The sequence below is a fragment of the Coccinella septempunctata genome, chromosome 6, assembly GCF_907165205.1.
Source record: "Coccinella septempunctata chromosome 6, icCocSept1.1, whole genome shotgun sequence".
Classification (NCBI taxonomy): domain Eukaryota; kingdom Metazoa; phylum Arthropoda; class Insecta; order Coleoptera; family Coccinellidae; genus Coccinella; species Coccinella septempunctata.
The window spans coordinates 30,109,855-30,127,554 of record NC_058194.1 but is presented as its reverse complement, the minus strand read 5'-3'; the positions used below and the strand labels follow the sequence as shown (position 1 = coordinate 30,127,554).

The window sequence follows — 17,700 nt, the reverse complement described above, 5'->3', positions numbered from 1 at the left end:
ATTATCAATATACTTATGAGGCTTTCGTATATACCATATCAATCTACATCAAGAGGGAAGAAGGATGTAGTAAGAACCTGTTATTTCATTTATACATATGTATAATGGTTTTACAAATTACAACTAATTATGGTTTAACTAATTCTTTATCGATGCTTTATAACTTATAACTTTTTATGTCAGCTGGAACTTCTGGAATATCATTGTATAATTCAAGGTATCCAGCAGCCTTCCCAAAAATCAAGGTACCAGTAAGAGTACCAATACCCAACAGCAAATGAAGAGTGTACCTTCTATTTAGGGCATCATAATTGGTTTTCCAGTCGCCTTTAGGTTGTGGCAGTTCGTTCATAGCTGGGATATCAAAGTTTACCTTGGAGGACGAGTTTCTGGTAGCTAAAACGATTTAAACCACATTCTAACTTATTTGAAACTTGCTTAAGCGTGAAGAATCGGATTGGAGCAAATTACCAAATAAAATCAATTTTTTCCAACACTACACAACGGCTTTGGCAATGTCACTTACCTGGCCTAAATAGCACTCGTGATAAAAGTCTGGAAGATTGCATTTTTCCAATCTAGATAGAGCACAGCGTAATTTGAACGTCCAAGAAAAATCCCTTCTTCGCACGTTATGCAACAACCAATTTTCCAAACTTCATAATGAAATGTGAAATGTGAAATGTCAAATAAACTAAAGAAAACTGTTATGTCATAGAAAACGTCAAGTACAAATTATACCTGGGTGCGTTCGATAATTGGGTAGGATGTCATGAAAAATAGAATGCATAGTTCAATATGAAAATATATTGAAAAATTCAATTAAATAGTCTTATCACATTTTTCCTACGGGAGATCGTCAATTAAGAATTAATTCGAAACAACACAATGGTCTTTGAGCTATTCAACGGATGAATTTTTTGAAATTTTGTGCATATATACGGATATCAAAAGAAAGTCCTCGACAGAACTGTGAATGCATTTCAATTATTGCGAAATAATGTCCTACGCCACCTTCAACGATTCTTGCACTGCCACCAGTTCCATCCCGCCAAGTGTTCACCACTTTTATGCAAGTTATTACTGTATCTCCATAATATTCAACCTGAAACCCGAGCAAATGAAAATATTAATTGTATGTATGTAATTTTTCCTCGAAAATTTATTAATTTACCTTGGAATATGCTGTCCAAAAGATGATTCCACTCTTTTTGACTTTTTTATGGAAAAGCTCGTTCAAACTTTCTGTATTATTACATTGACCATCTATAATATCATATGAAAACCCAACGACATAATTCACACAAAGAATGCAAGAAACTAACGATAAACTCAAGTGAAATTGCATTTTAATTTTTTTAACTGCTGCTACAACACACTGAATAATTTAAATTAGACTGTCCGTCGTTTGAAGCCTTTGAAATGTCCTTTTTATATTAGCATCCACAGTTTTATATTGAAACTTTATCGAAATTAAATTTGATTGCTTTGAACACCTGAAAAGTACTTTGAACTCGGATTTCGTATAATGAATATTATCATTATCCAATTTCCTACTATTATAAAATGATATCAATATCTTTGTTCCATTAATATTAACAGGAGCGAGTAATTAATGGAAAACATATTGAACTAATGCTGTAATATTTCGCATTGTCTGAAATGAGATAGATTGGTTAATCTTCAATCCGATTAATAATATCTTTCATTGCTTTTTGAAAGCTTCATATCGCTAAGTGCTCAATACATTTACTCATACAGTGAGTAACGAAAATGATAATTTTTCTACAACTGAAAGGAGGCAACAAAATGTTTTGATGTTAACGCCGAATAGAGGCAAGTAGGGAGGATTGTTGGAGTTTCAGCTATTCTGGAGAAAACCCTTTTTCCTTGAAATCAAATACTAGACAATTAAAATAATTTTTTTCGATAATTATTGTTGATGCTGCCATAAAAATGGAAGAACCTCTCAAATAAAAATGGTGGATGCGCAAATTCAGATACATACAAAATATAAGGGTTGTAGCAGAAACTAATAAAATAATTATTTAAGACAGAATTTCAAAGGAGTAATTGGAAAAAATTCTAATGGGTTCAATATTATCACGGATTTATATTTCTCGACTACAGATTGAGAACACCAGCCACCCTTTGCGGACGCCACTGACGACTACTAATCCATAGACAATCAAATATATGTCAAATTCTGATTATTTCAATCATTTTTCAGGTTATCATAATGTCAGAATCAAAAATACCCACTGCCTCATAGTAGAAAAATATGCAAATTATATTTGCGCTTCGAAATTCTTTAGAATACTCCGATAGCAAATGACGAAATAACTCAATGAGTCATAAATAATCGCTTCATGTCCATTAGTATCGGAAATTAATGCAATTTCTCCTTTCACCTATCAACGGCACCTGTCTGAAAACGAGAGATGAGATCGAATCCCCTACTGGACGTTGCCAAACTTATTCGAAATTGGGAGAATATACCTACTTCTTAAAAAGTGACAGTTGATGGACTTGAATATTCATGTTTTTAACTTGAAGTTAATGAATGAATGTTTTTCTGAGAACAGAAGCTATCGACTACATATTGTTAGTCTATTCTTTTGAATAAATTATCTCAATTTGGTGAAAATCTTACTTGTGAAGATATTTCATTCCAGCAGTTTTATTCTTGGGATTCTGTTTAAAATGTACCATGTTGAATAAGGTGCTTTCTTGTTGGGCGAAATATTTATACCTTGCGAATAACATGATGCATGTGGACACAATTATGATTCAACTTTTTTATTTATTAAAGAAATTAATACAAAAAGTTTTTGAATTAATTTTTTCACTTCGTATTTGTAGAGTAAGATAATCGATAATATCTTCTTTTATTCACAAATTAATTGATTGAAGGATTGGCAAAGAAATCGAAATCCCCAACTTGTCCAATTTTCCTATTACGACGACGGTAGCGGCAATGTCGCATATGTCATGATGTTCTGTGGACACTTGCGCATTACATCATCTGAGATATTTATCTACCTACTCGATAGTTTTTGCATTTTTATAATCACATCACATTAAACAGGCAATTCTAGCTATCGTACGTAGAAATTTGAGGTAAAACGATAGTGTACCTAGTCATAAGACGAACTCGATCATCTCATATCGTCTATCAAAAGCCATTCCAACCATCTGTGATACCTAACCTAAATGTGAATGTTGTTATTTAAGTGATCGCTAGTTTTGTGCAGTTTTACAATTGATTGTGTGTTGTCGAAGCCAAAGAAACATTCTTGGGGTAAGTCAGTAATTGAGTAGAACATGTTGTAAGTTCGTCGTGAATATACAGGGTGGGTTATTGGTCGATATGAAAGGCTCGTCTGCTGACATCCCAGTTTGGAAGAAAGACCTGGTGGCCCGTCTTCGGGCGCAGAACAAATGCACCGGCAACCAGGCGTTAACGGTTTGTGGCAGTCGGCCGTCTCCCCCCTATCAGAGCGACTCCGCGGGTCGTGCACCTAAACACAGCCACCAAACTAGTGTTGGAATCCGACCGACGACATGCAACCAGTTATCGGCCGCGTCTGGTGCAGCTAAAGTGTCGTCCATCAATCCGGACAAGAATGAGACCAGCGCCAAGTTCATTTCTCCATTAACGCAACGAAAAACGTGCAAAATGGTACAAGAACGCGTGTGGTCGGTCGATTACAGTTCCTGGGAATCCGGCCATAATATGGCCAGCGAGAACGAGAACAATTCCAGAACGTCGGACAGCGACTCATCGGAGGAACTCCACTACGGCCCGGGCATCGTGAACAAGCTGAAAAACAAGTATCTCAGCCTGACGTTGCACAGGGAGAACCAGCTGAAACAGAGGCCGAATCTGAGGAAGGCTGCCTCCCTGGAGGACATGCTGGACGACCAGGACGACGACGACGAGGAATCCGTTAAGGCCGAGTCGGAAACGCGACGTCTGTTCCAAACCAACGGCGTCGACAGGCACACGAACCGGTACAGGCACTCGAAACGCGGGGTGCAAGACATGAAGAGGGCCAGGTCGATGGAGACGATCTCCAGGTTCGAGAACATGATATCGCCGCCGCCGCCGTCGCAGCAGCCCCAGGACAACGGCAGGCCCAAATCGATGCACGAATACCTCCTTATCGCTGACCTGGAGGAAGGAAGTGACAAATACAGGAAACCCAAAGATAGCAAAGTCGGAGAAAACGAAACCAATGTCCTGTTTAACAACGGCTATGTGCCGCGAGTGAACCGTCCGAAGAGGATAGCGCCCATGATGAACGAACGCGAGAAACCGCCCGCCGACGTCGTCAAACAGGCCAAGATGATCTTCGAGAAACGCCCGGAACAGAGGACCAAACCGCCGGTGAACACCGGTGAGGTGGCCGCCAAAGTGGCTTGTTACAAGAGCATCATCGTGCAGTCGAAACAGGCCAAGAAACCTCCGGTTAAGACCAAGCCCGCTGCGCCGTTCCTTGCCAAAAACGGCGACAATATCGCCAAATCCAAGGCCGAAGATAATAAAACGAAAACGGAGAACAAGCCGAAACCGGAAAAACCCAAGACTGTAACCAATGGAACTAACCCTCCAAAAGTGGCGCCAAGGATCAGGGCTACCTCGAAGAAACCCCAAACGTCACCTGTGCTGTCTCCATGCGAAGAAACCAAAACTTTCAAGGACGAACAAGTGGTTGAAGTGTCGGATAAAGCCGTTACAGGCAAGGTTAAACCTGCACAATTGCCAGGGTTGATACCGGACGTATCCCTCGTCAAGGTGGAACAAGACACGACAGGCCGTCTGTGCCATACTCCAGACCTCATAATGACCATCAACCCCATAGCCGTCTCCACCCCATCCTACGAGTCATCGGACAACACGCCCAAGGAATGCTACAACCACGAAATTCTTGAAAGTGTGACAACCGATCGGTGTGCCGTCGACGGGACGCTCCACCAAGTGGACCAAACCAGTACAAAAGATGCCGTGCCTCTTAACGAACCCCTAAAACTGATCATAAACTATAATCGGAGTTCCCCTACGTCGGAGGAATCGCCCAGGTTGTCTCAGATATCACCCATACCCCGCAGGAAGATCGTGAGCCCCCCGATAAGGCCCCCAAAGGACCCCGTGTTGGAGAAGAACCTCATCAATGCGGCGAAGAGCCTGGAGCAGTCCAAGGTCGAGGATAGGGCTGATGTGTTTGTGCCAAAAAAAGTGAAACGGCCTCCTAGAGAGCCGGAATCGAACTCTATCGTTTTTAAGTTTACGGATAGGAAGGACGTGCCGGATTATGTGCAGAACGATAGGAGTAGGAGCGTCGGGAAGCTGGAAAGACCGAAGGTGAGTGTTTTTGGGATTTTCTTCGTTGTCTTCATTTGACAGGATTAAAATGCACAGCCTGATTATTTTAAGGCAAGTCGAAACATATGATACAATATTTCTGATATCGTTGTGACAATTGTTGCTTATTTACATGACAAGACATGACATCCACTGTCGAAGGGCAGGACCACAGAGTTTCAGGCACGTCAGCCCTCGTTGAAATTTTCATAGTTCAAATTTGCGGCATTTTCTAGGGTATAATTTCTCCTGTAAATGAATTAATATGCGAGTCCTGCGAATAATATCCTTTCCGTGACAGCTTATTTCATGTCGAGAAACGCAAACATTTGAACGAAACTGCAAAATAATGGAGTCTCTACAAATTCCGCAATATGGTAGTCACCACAGTTCCAAGATAAACTAATTGCAACACAACGTGTTAAAATCTTCTTCAGTCTATTAGTTGACGGAATACGTGACAAATATAGATAAGCAGGTCGTAGATTATGCACGTAAAACAAAAGTTACCTATTTCACAGAATTGCCTCCATTCTGCAAGATAACGAACACAAAACAATCCTTGATGGTCTTGGAATAATTATGTGCTCTGGGGAAGGTCTCCAGAATGCCATAGCGCAGCGAAGGCCATTTAAGATGAATTGATACGAAAAAAATTGTCTGCTTGCCATTAAATCATGGTAATGATAAGTTATGGATTTTTAATATAGGGATGTAAATACGCAGGAAGAGAGGTTGTTGTCATTGTTTTACATAGAACTGGACAGAACCACAGAATAATTCACAGGGAGCGAACTTTCTTTGTTCTTTTTGGTTATTATCGAGTAAACTCTTCGATTGTACCCTACATGTAATCTAAAATGCACTTCGCATCCCTACGGCAAGGTCCAGCCCGAAGATAATTCTTGAATAATTCAGAACAATGCTCCCCATCTTCTGGTACACGAATCGATAGCTTCGTTATGTCCTGAAATGCATTTTTGTCACTCTCCCACATGTGTCTATGTTTCTTCTTTTCTCGACAAATCTGTGGTATTGTTATCAGCTTCAGTTATTTTACGTTTACACAATGAGTATTCGACAACGATAAGAATTAGATATGGGAAAGCCTATATCAATCACCGAGTCAATCACTATTCACTCACCGATTATATTATTAATTATACGTCCATTGTAATCCAAGGTTGTCAATTGACTAACATTAGAGTCCATAGATTCCGGCCAATTTCAACCATAACGAAATGATTTTTATTAATGTTCAGAATATGTGCTAAAAAATTGCGGATTTACTTTTTAGAAATTCTATGGTTCTTGTTGCGGCATACAAAAATTTTTATAGACAAGCGTTACAATTTCTATATTCAAATTTTATTGGTCTGGGGGTGTGCAAAAGAGGAGGGTGTCAATTTCCAAAGCTCTTGTTTCTGGGCTTGACTTTCTTCTTATTATTCCTGATACGTTAGGAAGTACCTAGCTTGAATAGCATGCATAATGTTCCACAGTCTTACTATGCAAATTTCCGCGTGTTCAAGCGTAATCATTTGTGTGCAACTTGCAATATGTAATAGGTACTTGAGCGTTATTAGATAATCATAGTCTATGATTATTTCCAATAACAAATCTTCTGCATCGATCACCAAAATCTGACAGTTCTTATACGTTCTACGTCTATGACTGGTTTTTTTCTCTCAACCTCCCAACCCTAATTATTTTTCGATGCGTTTCCTCCTAAAATACATGACCTCTCCTCCTATCCATGGAACAGCTTGTTCATAAATAGGAACATAATCATCATCATTATTATCTTCGCTACCATGAAAGGTCTGGCTACCTAGTAAAACATTTACAACTCGACATTTCATGAAATAATACGTTGTGCGGTACAAAATAATTCAGGTCGTAATTGTACTGAGTTCCCGGAAATTTGAGACGCCTAGAGGCAGCATCTCGGAACGTACCCGCGAATCACGCACAGAAGCTGAGTAAATTACACAGAGCGTGATTATTCATTTTTAATTTGGGTCACACATCTCTATACCAGACCAGAGAATTTGAGAACAGATACGTGAATAAGCACTGATTGGGTGTACTCTGTAATTCGGTGAGGAATGTTCAGAAAGTGTGACGCTGGATTAGGGCGATTGAATGAGCTTTGTACCAACATCATCTACTGTTTCCGCCAAATTTTTTCCGTACAAATATTATCGAGTTTGAACAACGAATATTTCTGTATTCAACACTGACAAAAATTTCCACCGGAATATCGTATTCAATTAAAACACATTATTATTCGTACTTTTTTCGCTGAAGTCATAGATGTCAAAATATTTCTGATCTCATTTTCGAGCGATCTCAAGATTTCTGGCGATCATAGAAATACTTGCAGCTTCCAGCTTTCTGAAATTTCTGAATATTTTTGTTGAAATCAAGTTTGAATTCGTTACAAATAAGAGAAAACGTTTAATTAGAAATGCGATGAATGACCATCGAACATTCTAGGTAGAATTCATAAATAATTTAAGTTTCCTTCCATAAATTATACATTTACCTTCTTGTTGAAAGAAACTATAACAAGGCTCCTTCTCTGTGAGTATCTCTAAAGAGGTGTTCGAATTTTATTCATTCGTTTCTTTAGAATGTATTAATTATCGTAAGTAACCAATTAGAAAATGTAATTGATACTTTATTTACTTGTAATAACTTTCCATTCGCACTCTTGATGTCTGTGGCAGAAAAAACAATATTTTCACCGTGATATTTCAGGGGATGTGAAATAATGATTATTCCATGCATTTCAATACTCATTCCATTGGAGATGGTGAAAAGATAGATTACTCGGTCACTTTTACTGAAAATTGGTGGAATATACCCACTGGCAAGTCAACGTTGAGAGAATCATCATAGAATTGAAGGAGCAATTCCATATAGCGGTACTAGGAACGGAACTAATTATAATTGTGTTTATAACAGTGGCGAAAGAATTTTAGCTCAACGAAAACGGTAGCTTTGATGGCAACGCAGATACGTTCAAAGTAATTATTCTTTCTTTGCTCTGATCTTACTTTTCATTGTTCAACTTTGAACTCTAGACATTAATCTCTCTGACGACTTAAAAATAATAGAGAACATAGAAGATGAAATCTTCATTGTGAATTTATTTTGTTGGCATCCTCTTGTAAATGACAGAACCAGTTTGAAATATTCAAATATGAGATAAACGGATGTGCCTTAATTGGTATTAAATAACGGTACAAGGCTGATAGCCACTCCATCCAAATTGTTGAAATTTTTCGATGTTATCACAATGGAAATGGATGAATCACTTGAATGAGTACTTGACGCCGAGTATGAATAACCACGATTGAAACCACGAAAGTTCAATAAAGGGGGAAAGCAGCTGACGAACATTTCGTTCGAAATATAACGAGGTTGCCGATGCCGGACTAAACCGTTATTCCTGGAAGTGAAGATTTTTCTTTGCTCCGAGAATTTATTCATGTTTAGGTGAAAAATGAATGTTATTGCTGCATTCTTCAGATACAATGGAACCATAGGATCCAATATTTCACCTGGTACCCCTTTCCAATAAAACCGCAGAACGCAGAACGATCGGAAATGCGTATCGTAAAATTAGCCGCAGACTTTCACTTTTCAAACAGTCCATCGTTGAGGCTATTTGACAATCTTCCTTGGTGTTCACGCTCAAACAGATCCATACTCCTTTGCCAAATAGACCGAATAAAGCATAATTACCGATTATTCTTCTATTCTTTATTTCGAATCAATCACTTTCTATGGATTTCCAAGGAGTTTGCCATAGAAATATAAAACGTTACAACCATAGAGGCATCATAAAGATTGTGTTCGTGAAGAAAAAACTATTTCCTGTCTTGAGTTTTCCTTCGATGACAATTTCGAATCTAAGATAAAATCGAACACAGAGAAATGTTGCGATACATTAACATAGTGTATGATCTTTCTATGTACACAACAAGATGAAGCGAAATGAGTCCACAGAAAAAATTCAATTAGACCACCGTAATTGCCAAGGCAAAAACATCCAATTCATTCCGGTATATAGCATTACACGGTTCTGTATCTCGTCTAATTTATTGGTGAAATGAGTCCCGACATCGAAGCCCAATGTTAATCGCATGAGAATGAAATGCTTTTCTCGGACAGCAATATGAATAAATAAATCTAATAAACTCATTCATAGAGGCTTACAAAGAATCGGCCTCGAAGGTTAATGACATAAATATTCCTGACCACAGTAAACAATTGTGACCCAATTAGGTACAATCATTTGCGTTTTTTGCTACGAACGGAAATGATTTTTCGCTTTCAACAGTCTTTCAAAAATATTAAGTTCATTGACATTTTCTAAGTGGTCTATAAGCAACAACACCGAGAATACTCCGAGTACACCGAGTATTCTCGGTGGTGTCACTTTGAGCCATAGACTTAAAGTCTCTATGTCTATGCTTTGAGCATACTTGATTTCTATGATTCAGGGCTGTGCTTCTTTAATTCGATGTTATTTTGAAATTTATTGATTGAGGGGTGTACACTAGTTCTCGATGTATTTTTTATGTTTTTTTCAGGTTGGTGAAGGTGGAATTATACTTTTACCAGGGGCGGCGATAGACGAATCTTTCACGGATGAGGATGAAGAAATTAGGAAGTATCTTGAAGCTCCTCCTAGTCCTTGTGATGTTACTTTCATCAATGATAATATTTTGATAGATGGAAAATCCAGCATCAAGCATAAGGCTAAAAGGAGTCGAGTGAGTTATGAAAATTCATATTATAAACTAGACATGTGCTTATTGATCGACTTTGACTACTTCTTTAGAATCATGATAATCGGTATAGGAAAACTCTTACAGCCAAATGAAAGTAAATCTAATGCAGGTTTATAGAAACTGTATCAGTATCGAAAGTAGCAATTTTTAACAATATTGCGGAATTACCTGATTAATGCGAACTAGTTTATATAACTCTCACCTACTTAAAAACACGAACACGAGAGCAATGGAACTACAATTTATCGAGTAACTGGGTTATTTGCTGTAATTCATCAAATCCTAGTTAATCAATACGTCGCTTCAGAATCTTGAAGGTATCCGACTCTTCTTAGCTGTTAAAAAATGTGTTTCCGTATTTTTGATTTTTCATTTTACCCGAAATTTTGCAATATTTTTGACCTTCTGTATCTTCCAAAATAAACCAGTTCAATTCATTGTGTTCCCCTAGTTCCGCAGGAAAGTGAAACGTTTTCCATTGTTTCAGATGAGGATATCGTTCGTAGAATCTGGACCGGACGTATTTGAATATCCCTCGGAATCGTCGCTCCTCGTAGATGAATCCCCTACGTCGATTCCATCGTCCCCACCGATGACAGGTCATGCAGTTCCTAATCTATCTGGTAAGTAAAAATTGATCTGAACAAATCGCAATTTGAGTTCGAATATTATGAATGATATTCGAATAAAATAAGCCCGCAAAAAGCATGCACTGCATTTCTGTGGCGGAGCATATTCAGAAATGTCAAGCGTACATAGGGCATAGATAAACATAGGGCAGTCATAGATATAAACAAGAAGACAAGATTTTGTTATTTACTTCGTAAAAGATGCACGGTTATATGTGATGACAAGTATTTTGCTAATGTATTTAAAAAGCCGTTTTAGTCATTGGACTTCCTTTATCGATATCATATCGTTCGAGCGTATCTTTGAAGTATGCGTAGGTAGCGAACTCGTCACCATATGTTGTTTATTGATTTTGGCATCTGTTACTCTTATGATCATCCATGAGTTGCTGTTAAATCATTTTATACTGCAATTGCTTTGCAAAACGAAAAGTTTCCAGGTAGCGCTATCTATCTTTGAATCCCTAATAAAATAACTTGAAGAATTCACTTGTTTAATCAGTGTGTTTAGCTCACAGGGCGAATTCAGGTCAAATTACTTAAGACTTAGTAAAAATATATTTATTGATTGAATTCGTATAATAGTTATAAATGCTATAAAAATAAAAATTCAATTAGAAGCGTTTCTGCTGAATTTGTATGAGTATATCACTCGTTTTGGCACAATTTTGAGGTGGATTATCGGGGCTCAATTTTTCACCCAACACTTAACATCATGATTCACCTCTGTTGGGTTTTCTTGAGTTCCTTGGTGGCAGAGGCGGTAAATTCGGTTGTTGCTGACCCATAGTGAGATTTTCGTAATCGAAAAACTTGATGAGGTCTTCGGGGGAGTTTGGCGAGAAAGTAGTCCAACTAGCCCTATTGTAGCTTGCAGTCACTGGCGGCACAGATGGTAAATTGCTGAGAGTCATTCTTCGGTTGGTCGTTAAGGAATTGGTGTTACCGTAAAGGTTTGTGTAGTTTCTTCCAATCTCTAGAGATTTCTGGTTTGCCTTCCTTCGTTCTGTGGTAGTTTCTATGTAATGCTTCACTGCTAAGTATACGAATTTATACTGAGCTTCAGTTTGAACCATCCCAGATCTTTGGGACCTCACCATTTGGACCGTTTTCTGTATATCTATCTCACTATTGAGTCCTTGTCTTTTTAAGTAATCTAAGATCATGTCTATGACGATAAAGGTACCAGTACGACCGATACCAGCCGAACAATGAACTAGTACAGGACCTGGAGGTTTTCCCTCAATTTGTTCAAGTTTTATATTCTCATACTGTTTGTTCACCTCCTGCAGAAAGTTCAAGACACTTCCAGGGTCGGAGGGGACTCCATGATCAGGCCAAGCTTGGAAATGGTAATGAAAGATGGTTCTCCTATTTTGTCCAATGGTTATTGTCAGTCTTCTCAAGGTGTAATGAAGATAAATGGTCTCTTCTGTGTTTTCAACGTTGATCTCTCCGTAAGTTTCTGTTTCATCTTGATTAGGCCAGTACTTTTCACATTTCTTCTTACCCCTTTCTGTCTCCTTGGTCGTCATGACAATAACACGGCATTTTTCCTGCCACACCATGTACCAAAAATCTCTCAAGGTCACTGGTAGACATCCTTGTGTCGCTATATAGGTTTTTCCTATAGATTCCAGATTTTCATATATTTTGTTACATCCTGCTGTTTCGGAACATTCGTCATTCTTCCATTTCACATAGTTTGCATTGATATAGTCCGATTCAAAAAAATTCTTCAGTTTTACTCGGGTATGGTCAAATGGCAGTATATTTTTGTACTTGTTCTTATGCTTGTTCTCAGGTTTTGTTCCTTCTTCCCTTGAGTACAGCAATTTGGATTCCTCCTGTTGTAGTGATTCAAATTCTTCTCTGAAACCTGCTTCATAAGCTCCGTTATCCCTTTGAAGCTCCTTTACTCTAGAGCAAATACCAGAAGCATTTATTTTTGTTGCATTAAACGGGTGTTTTAAATGCACAACAAGACCCGATGTTTCCACCATCGGGTTCTTCCTGTAATGGTCGATCAAATCTGTTAAATTGCTGAATTTTTCTCCACCACCAACATCAAAACTATTGTCGGCTGTAGACCTTATTTTGATATGAGTTACTATATCATTGATTCTAACTGATAAAACAAAATCTCCAATTTTCGATTGACTCTCCCTCACAAGAAAACTTCCACTTTTGCCTTTTTCTCCAAGTAGAGTTTCAGCGTCTTTACCCGTTAAGTTACCATGAAACCATCTCTCGGTTGTGGGATCCATGCAAACAAGGGGATATTTCAGTTCAATCACATCGCCATTTTTCTCCCTAAGCTGTCCTCTGTTCTCCATATAATGCTCTACGAGCTCTGACAAAGTGGCAAATTTTTCACCACCATACAGGTCGAGAAAGTCCCCAGAATTCTGTATTCTGATGTGGGTTACCTGACCATTCCGTCTAACAGACAGTGTGAAATCTCCTGGGTTGTTTAGACTCGGTCTAGCTAAGAAACTACAGTCTACTCCTCTTTCCATCAGAACTTTTTCTGCTTCTATACCGCTTAAGTTGGGCCAAAACCACCTTCTCGAGTGCATTTTGGCATGAATTATCTCAACTTGCAGCGATTTTTTGAGTCACAGTTGAAAATTGTAGGTATTCACTTCATTATTACAGGATATCGAATCCTTGATAGGTTACAGCATTACATGGAATTCATTGTTTTATCGACTAAAATCTTTATCTGTTTTATCAATTTAGTTCTCTGAATATTTCAGTGTTATCTAGTGATCGTCTCATTCATAATTTCTAGAATTTACGAGTATTTAAATCATTACCCGTTTTTTATATTGTTTTGTTTTGCAATTTTGACAGATGAAATTTGAGTGAGGCACTCTTCTTCTTTCTTACGTCCCTCATCTTATTCAAGCACAGGACCGTATTCAGAATTATTAGGTTTACTGTGAGATGTGGAACCATGCAATCAAACCGAGAAGCAGACGGTTTATGATCTAATAGGAATGGATCGACCTTCAATTACGATTTAGAGTTCAAGTTCAAGTAAAATGTATTGAAACTCGTGACTTGCATCTTGCAATTGGTTGATTGACCTGACCCTGGCAAGATGTTTAAAGCTCTCACTACAATTGGAAAGATTGATGGATGAATTAAGAAACTGATAAAGTTATAGTTGCGGTTTTATAGATTATTCTTTTAGGCAATCGATATTTGACTAGTAATTAGACCATAATTTTCGAAAAAAAAAATTTGATAACGCTGTTTGTTAATTGATTGCGATTGTTCAACAGGTTCATATCTCGCCAACTACATTCCAAAATCTACTGAAGAGTTCCAACCGGGTGTGTCTAGGAGTGTGCATCCCTTAACACCGCCCCCAACGAAAGAAGAACAAATAGAGGAAGACGATCAGGCCCTGCTGGAAGAAGTTGAACAACCTGTAACATTCAGTGCTGGAACAAATTCGGATATGTTATTTTAGGTTAGTCCAGTATATCTTCCTTTTGAACATTCCAATTGATGAAAAGAATTGCATTGGGCATATTTTCTCAAGACCAATTGAGAATCAAGGATATTCAGTTGTCTTTGGGAGCTCTGTGAGCTCCATAAATGTACAGAGTTTGGACAATGCCAATTTTTCGGATTGTTGCCGAAACTGAATGGAAAAAATATGATCCGCATCAGAAAAACAAAATACTGCCTGCTTCTTCTGAATATTTTTGCCGAATCTTTTGTTACATTGTTGAAGTATTGAAAAATAACCATAAGCTATCACATCTTTATACATCTTACAGTGATATATCAATAACGATTTTTATTATTTTATTTGTATTTATGTATTACTGTGGTATTAGGTTAATATCGTGAATGTCACAGTTGTGATGTGCTGTAAATTCCCTTCACATCTTTGTGAACTTGAAATGAAAACCAAAATGTGAGAAAATTTGTATATATTGTGAAAGAAATTGATTTGAAACTGTTTATTTCAATCGAAAGTGAGAAACTTTTATTCCGTTTACATCACAAAATGATGAGGCGTTTCTGTTATGTTCATTAACGCTTGTAATGTTAGACTTATGTTTAAGATTGAAGATTTTAGCTGTGATTATTGATTTTTGCGGACCAATTTACTCTTTTAATCCATGTTGCTTTGACACATTCACAAATGAAGCATTTATTGATCGATATCGATTTTTTTTCTACATGTGTATATTGTATTGTCAAATGTATTTACATTTCTTTTGGATTAAAATTTTGCTGCAAATGAAGACCTTAATATTTTATTTACGGATATGAATGTTAGGGGGCGCCTATAACCCCACAAAAGCTGGCACTCATTAATATACCTTGGCAGGTTTGGTGGCAAGTTTTGGCTCATAGAAGAACTCAACTGTAATCCAAGGAGTAATTATACTAATCGTGTCAATATTTATTTTTGAAAAAATATAATCTGTTAATATGAAATAATTTACAGTGTAAGAATTTTTCAGGTAGTATTGTTGAATAAAAACTTACGGGATACTTTTCAGTATGGAGCAAATATGCAATATAATTCTTCCGTATGGTAGGATTTGGAGCAACTGATGCTTCGGACGTCTCTAATAGAACACTTCCTTCATAACTGGTTTAGAATCAGGTCCATTCAGATCTATTTCCATCAAGTTATCCACTTCTAATATTTTTTTCATTATCAATTGAAGAATCTGAAAAAAAATCAATATATAATACATCACCTCGTCTTGAAGCTGAAAACTCACACTCTGAACTTTGTTCTTATATTCAACCATCCCTGCTAATATACTCTTTCTCAAATTCAACATTTCCACAGGTGTGAGACCCGCCCATTTGGAAATAACATCGCTATGAACTTGGACAATTAAATCCCCAGTAGAATCTTCAATTCGCATTTCAGCCTTGTATTCTTCCCCTTGTACAGTGACTTTTCTTTCTATACCTTTAAATTTAGCTCTTATTCTACAGGAACCCACGAAACCTTCACGAATTTTGGTTTTTAGTTCAACCACATTTATTACGGTAGATTTGGTATCAACTCTCTTCTCTAAATCATCCAAGTCCAAATCAGCAAACAAGTCTTCATTCACAAAATCTCCAAATAGACTAGAATCTAGATTGTTCACTTCCGGTACTTTAATTTTCTTTGGAGGCTCTGTAATCAGATCACTTTTTGTTTCCCTGAAATGAAATTAATTCTTCAAGATTGAAACTTTCCAACAAAAGTAAAAGACTTGCCGTTTTTTTGCCTGATTACTGGAACTTGGAACCAAATTTTTACTTCCAACATCTTCGCTTTGAATATCAGTATTTTCCTTACTTTTCGAAACTTCAAGCAAGTGATCGATTTGATCTGCGTCAAAGTCGTCTTCAAACAAATCCGGCGTTTTATTGAAAGCATTTCTACTATTTCCCACATATTCATCTTCAATCTCCATGAGTAAAGCGATTTCTTCGTCTGTTGGTTCTCCAGATTTGCTTATACTGGGGATATTCTTGGGAATATCAATTCTTTCTGTTTTTTTATTTCTCAGATTATTTTCCTCCAACAGCATCATCTCCATGTCTTCATCTGTAGGGAAATCATCTTGCCTTACTGTACTGGCAACACTATAATTGTTTGGAATCCGAGAACTTTGCACTTCTCTTATGCTTTCTGAATTAGAAACTCTCGGGATACTTCTGTTTGTAATATCTACAAAGTAAGAGTATAGTAAGCACAGACTTATGAATTCAAGGAAGCTTATATAAAATATAACTCACTCTCAGATTCTTGTTCGACTGTCAACAATTTCGAGTCAATATTATTTGGATTATTATTAAGGGGCAAATTGAGTGCACTAGCTAAAACGTTTTCTGCTGCATTTGGTATCAGCAGTTCCTCTACCTCACCACCAAGTATCCTAATATTTTGCTCTTGCAACATCAAACGGCCTCTCCTTATTGTTACAGGCCCACTTAATCTAATTTTAATGCCAGGAGTCAAATTGATATTTAACAACTGTATTGGTTTATATTCCATTGCTTCCACATATTGAACTCCATCAGTCAACGTGACTTGCAGTACTCTTTTGCCAGTACCTTCAAAGATATAGAATAAAATGAAGTATATTCACTTCAGCACTACTGCTTTACCTATTGTTTCCCTGACTTCATTTCCTGAAGGCCTAGTTAAGATATTCTCTTTTCTTATCTGTTGTAGTTGCCAATATTTTGGTTTTGAAATATCCACAACTTTCATTACTTGTAAGGAATAGTTACCATTGAGGACCATATACTTCTTTTCTGATAAACCAGATGGTAAAACTGATGTTTCTATATCACGTAAGTCCAAATTGAGCCATTGGTCATGTATTGAATTTTTCAGTTGATCAAGTGTATAGCTCGGACTAAGCGTTTCACTCTTACACCAATTAATACATTCTTCTAACCACTCTATCGAGACAGGTATGTTATTGGAGTCGAAAATAGTTTTGAGAGTATGCAATTCGTTCTGCATTTTTATTCATTTGTCCTTATAATATTTACATGATGATTATGATTTCAACTAGAATAGATAATCCAATAAATAAGATTTTTGGCAATAACGTGAATCATAAATTCATTATTTATTTTTTTTAAATATTTAAGGTTAGGGCAATGTCAACAATGAAACTTTCACACTACTTTCATTAGAGCTATTAGAGTCGCGAGAGGCATTTTTCCAAAATACTTTTGTACTTGCTCCTATACATTTTTTAAAAATCCAAATATAGATACTTCAACATGAAATAAGCCTGCCATATTGCCAAAATATATATATATATATATATTAAAAATAATGTAGTTCAAATGTATCCATCGAAAACAGAAAATAACCTAAATAACCTCACTTTTGTGTGCAAATCGA

General features: G+C 37.1%; 5 protein-coding genes across 6 annotated transcripts; 1 reads left to right on the top strand and 4 right to left on the bottom strand.

Annotated features, from left to right (window-relative positions):
- Positions 1-83: 83 nt before the first annotated feature.
- On the bottom strand, positions 84-678 carry LOC123315454. Its single transcript, XM_044901149.1, has 2 exons — positions 527-678; positions 84-396 (listed from the first exon to the last, which is right to left on the bottom strand). Exons 1-2 carry the CDS (start codon positions 567-569, stop codon positions 158-160), a joined length of 282 nt encoding a protein of 93 aa, XP_044757084.1. The 5' UTR covers positions 570-678; the 3' UTR covers positions 84-157.
- Positions 679-792: 114 nt separating this feature from the next.
- LOC123315581 lies at positions 793-1,582 on the bottom strand. The gene is made up of 2 exons (XM_044901335.1): positions 1,175-1,582; positions 793-1,105 (listed from the first exon to the last, which is right to left on the bottom strand). The coding sequence occupies exons 1-2, from the start codon at positions 1,346-1,348 to the stop codon at positions 905-907; spliced, it is 375 nt and encodes a 124-aa protein (XP_044757270.1). The 5' UTR covers positions 1,349-1,582; the 3' UTR covers positions 793-904.
- Positions 1,583-3,013: 1,431 nt separating this feature from the next.
- Positions 3,014-15,067, top strand: LOC123316089. The gene is made up of 4 exons (XM_044902065.1): positions 3,014-5,365; positions 9,970-10,152; positions 10,658-10,793; positions 14,090-15,067. The coding sequence occupies exons 1-4, from the start codon at positions 3,371-3,373 to the stop codon at positions 14,278-14,280; spliced, it is 2,505 nt and encodes an 834-aa protein (XP_044758000.1). The 5' UTR covers positions 3,014-3,370; the 3' UTR covers positions 14,281-15,067.
- Positions 11,345-13,474, bottom strand: LOC123316090 (tyrosine-protein phosphatase non-receptor type 11-like). Its single transcript, XM_044902066.1, has one exon. It carries the CDS (start codon positions 13,376-13,378, stop codon positions 11,513-11,515), a length of 1,866 nt encoding a protein of 621 aa, XP_044758001.1. The 5' UTR covers positions 13,379-13,474; the 3' UTR covers positions 11,345-11,512.
- LOC123316092 (recQ-mediated genome instability protein 1-like) lies at positions 14,611-17,442 on the bottom strand. Of its 2 annotated transcripts, XR_006538016.1 has the most exons (6): positions 16,947-17,442; positions 16,575-16,892; positions 16,050-16,506; positions 15,557-15,992; positions 15,315-15,502; positions 14,611-15,189 (listed from the first exon to the last, which is right to left on the bottom strand). XR_006538016.1 is itself a non-coding variant. In XM_044902067.1 (5 exons), the coding sequence occupies exons 1-5, from the start codon at positions 17,308-17,310 to the stop codon at positions 15,398-15,400; spliced, it is 1,680 nt and encodes a 559-aa protein (XP_044758002.1). In that variant the 5' UTR covers positions 17,311-17,442; the 3' UTR covers positions 15,208-15,397. The 2 variants fall into 2 exon arrangements, 1 of the variants encoding a protein (XP_044758002.1); XM_044902067.1 differs by lacking the exon at positions 14,611-15,189 and having other exon boundaries at positions 15,208-15,502.
- Between the last annotated feature and the right edge of the window lie 258 nt (positions 17,443-17,700).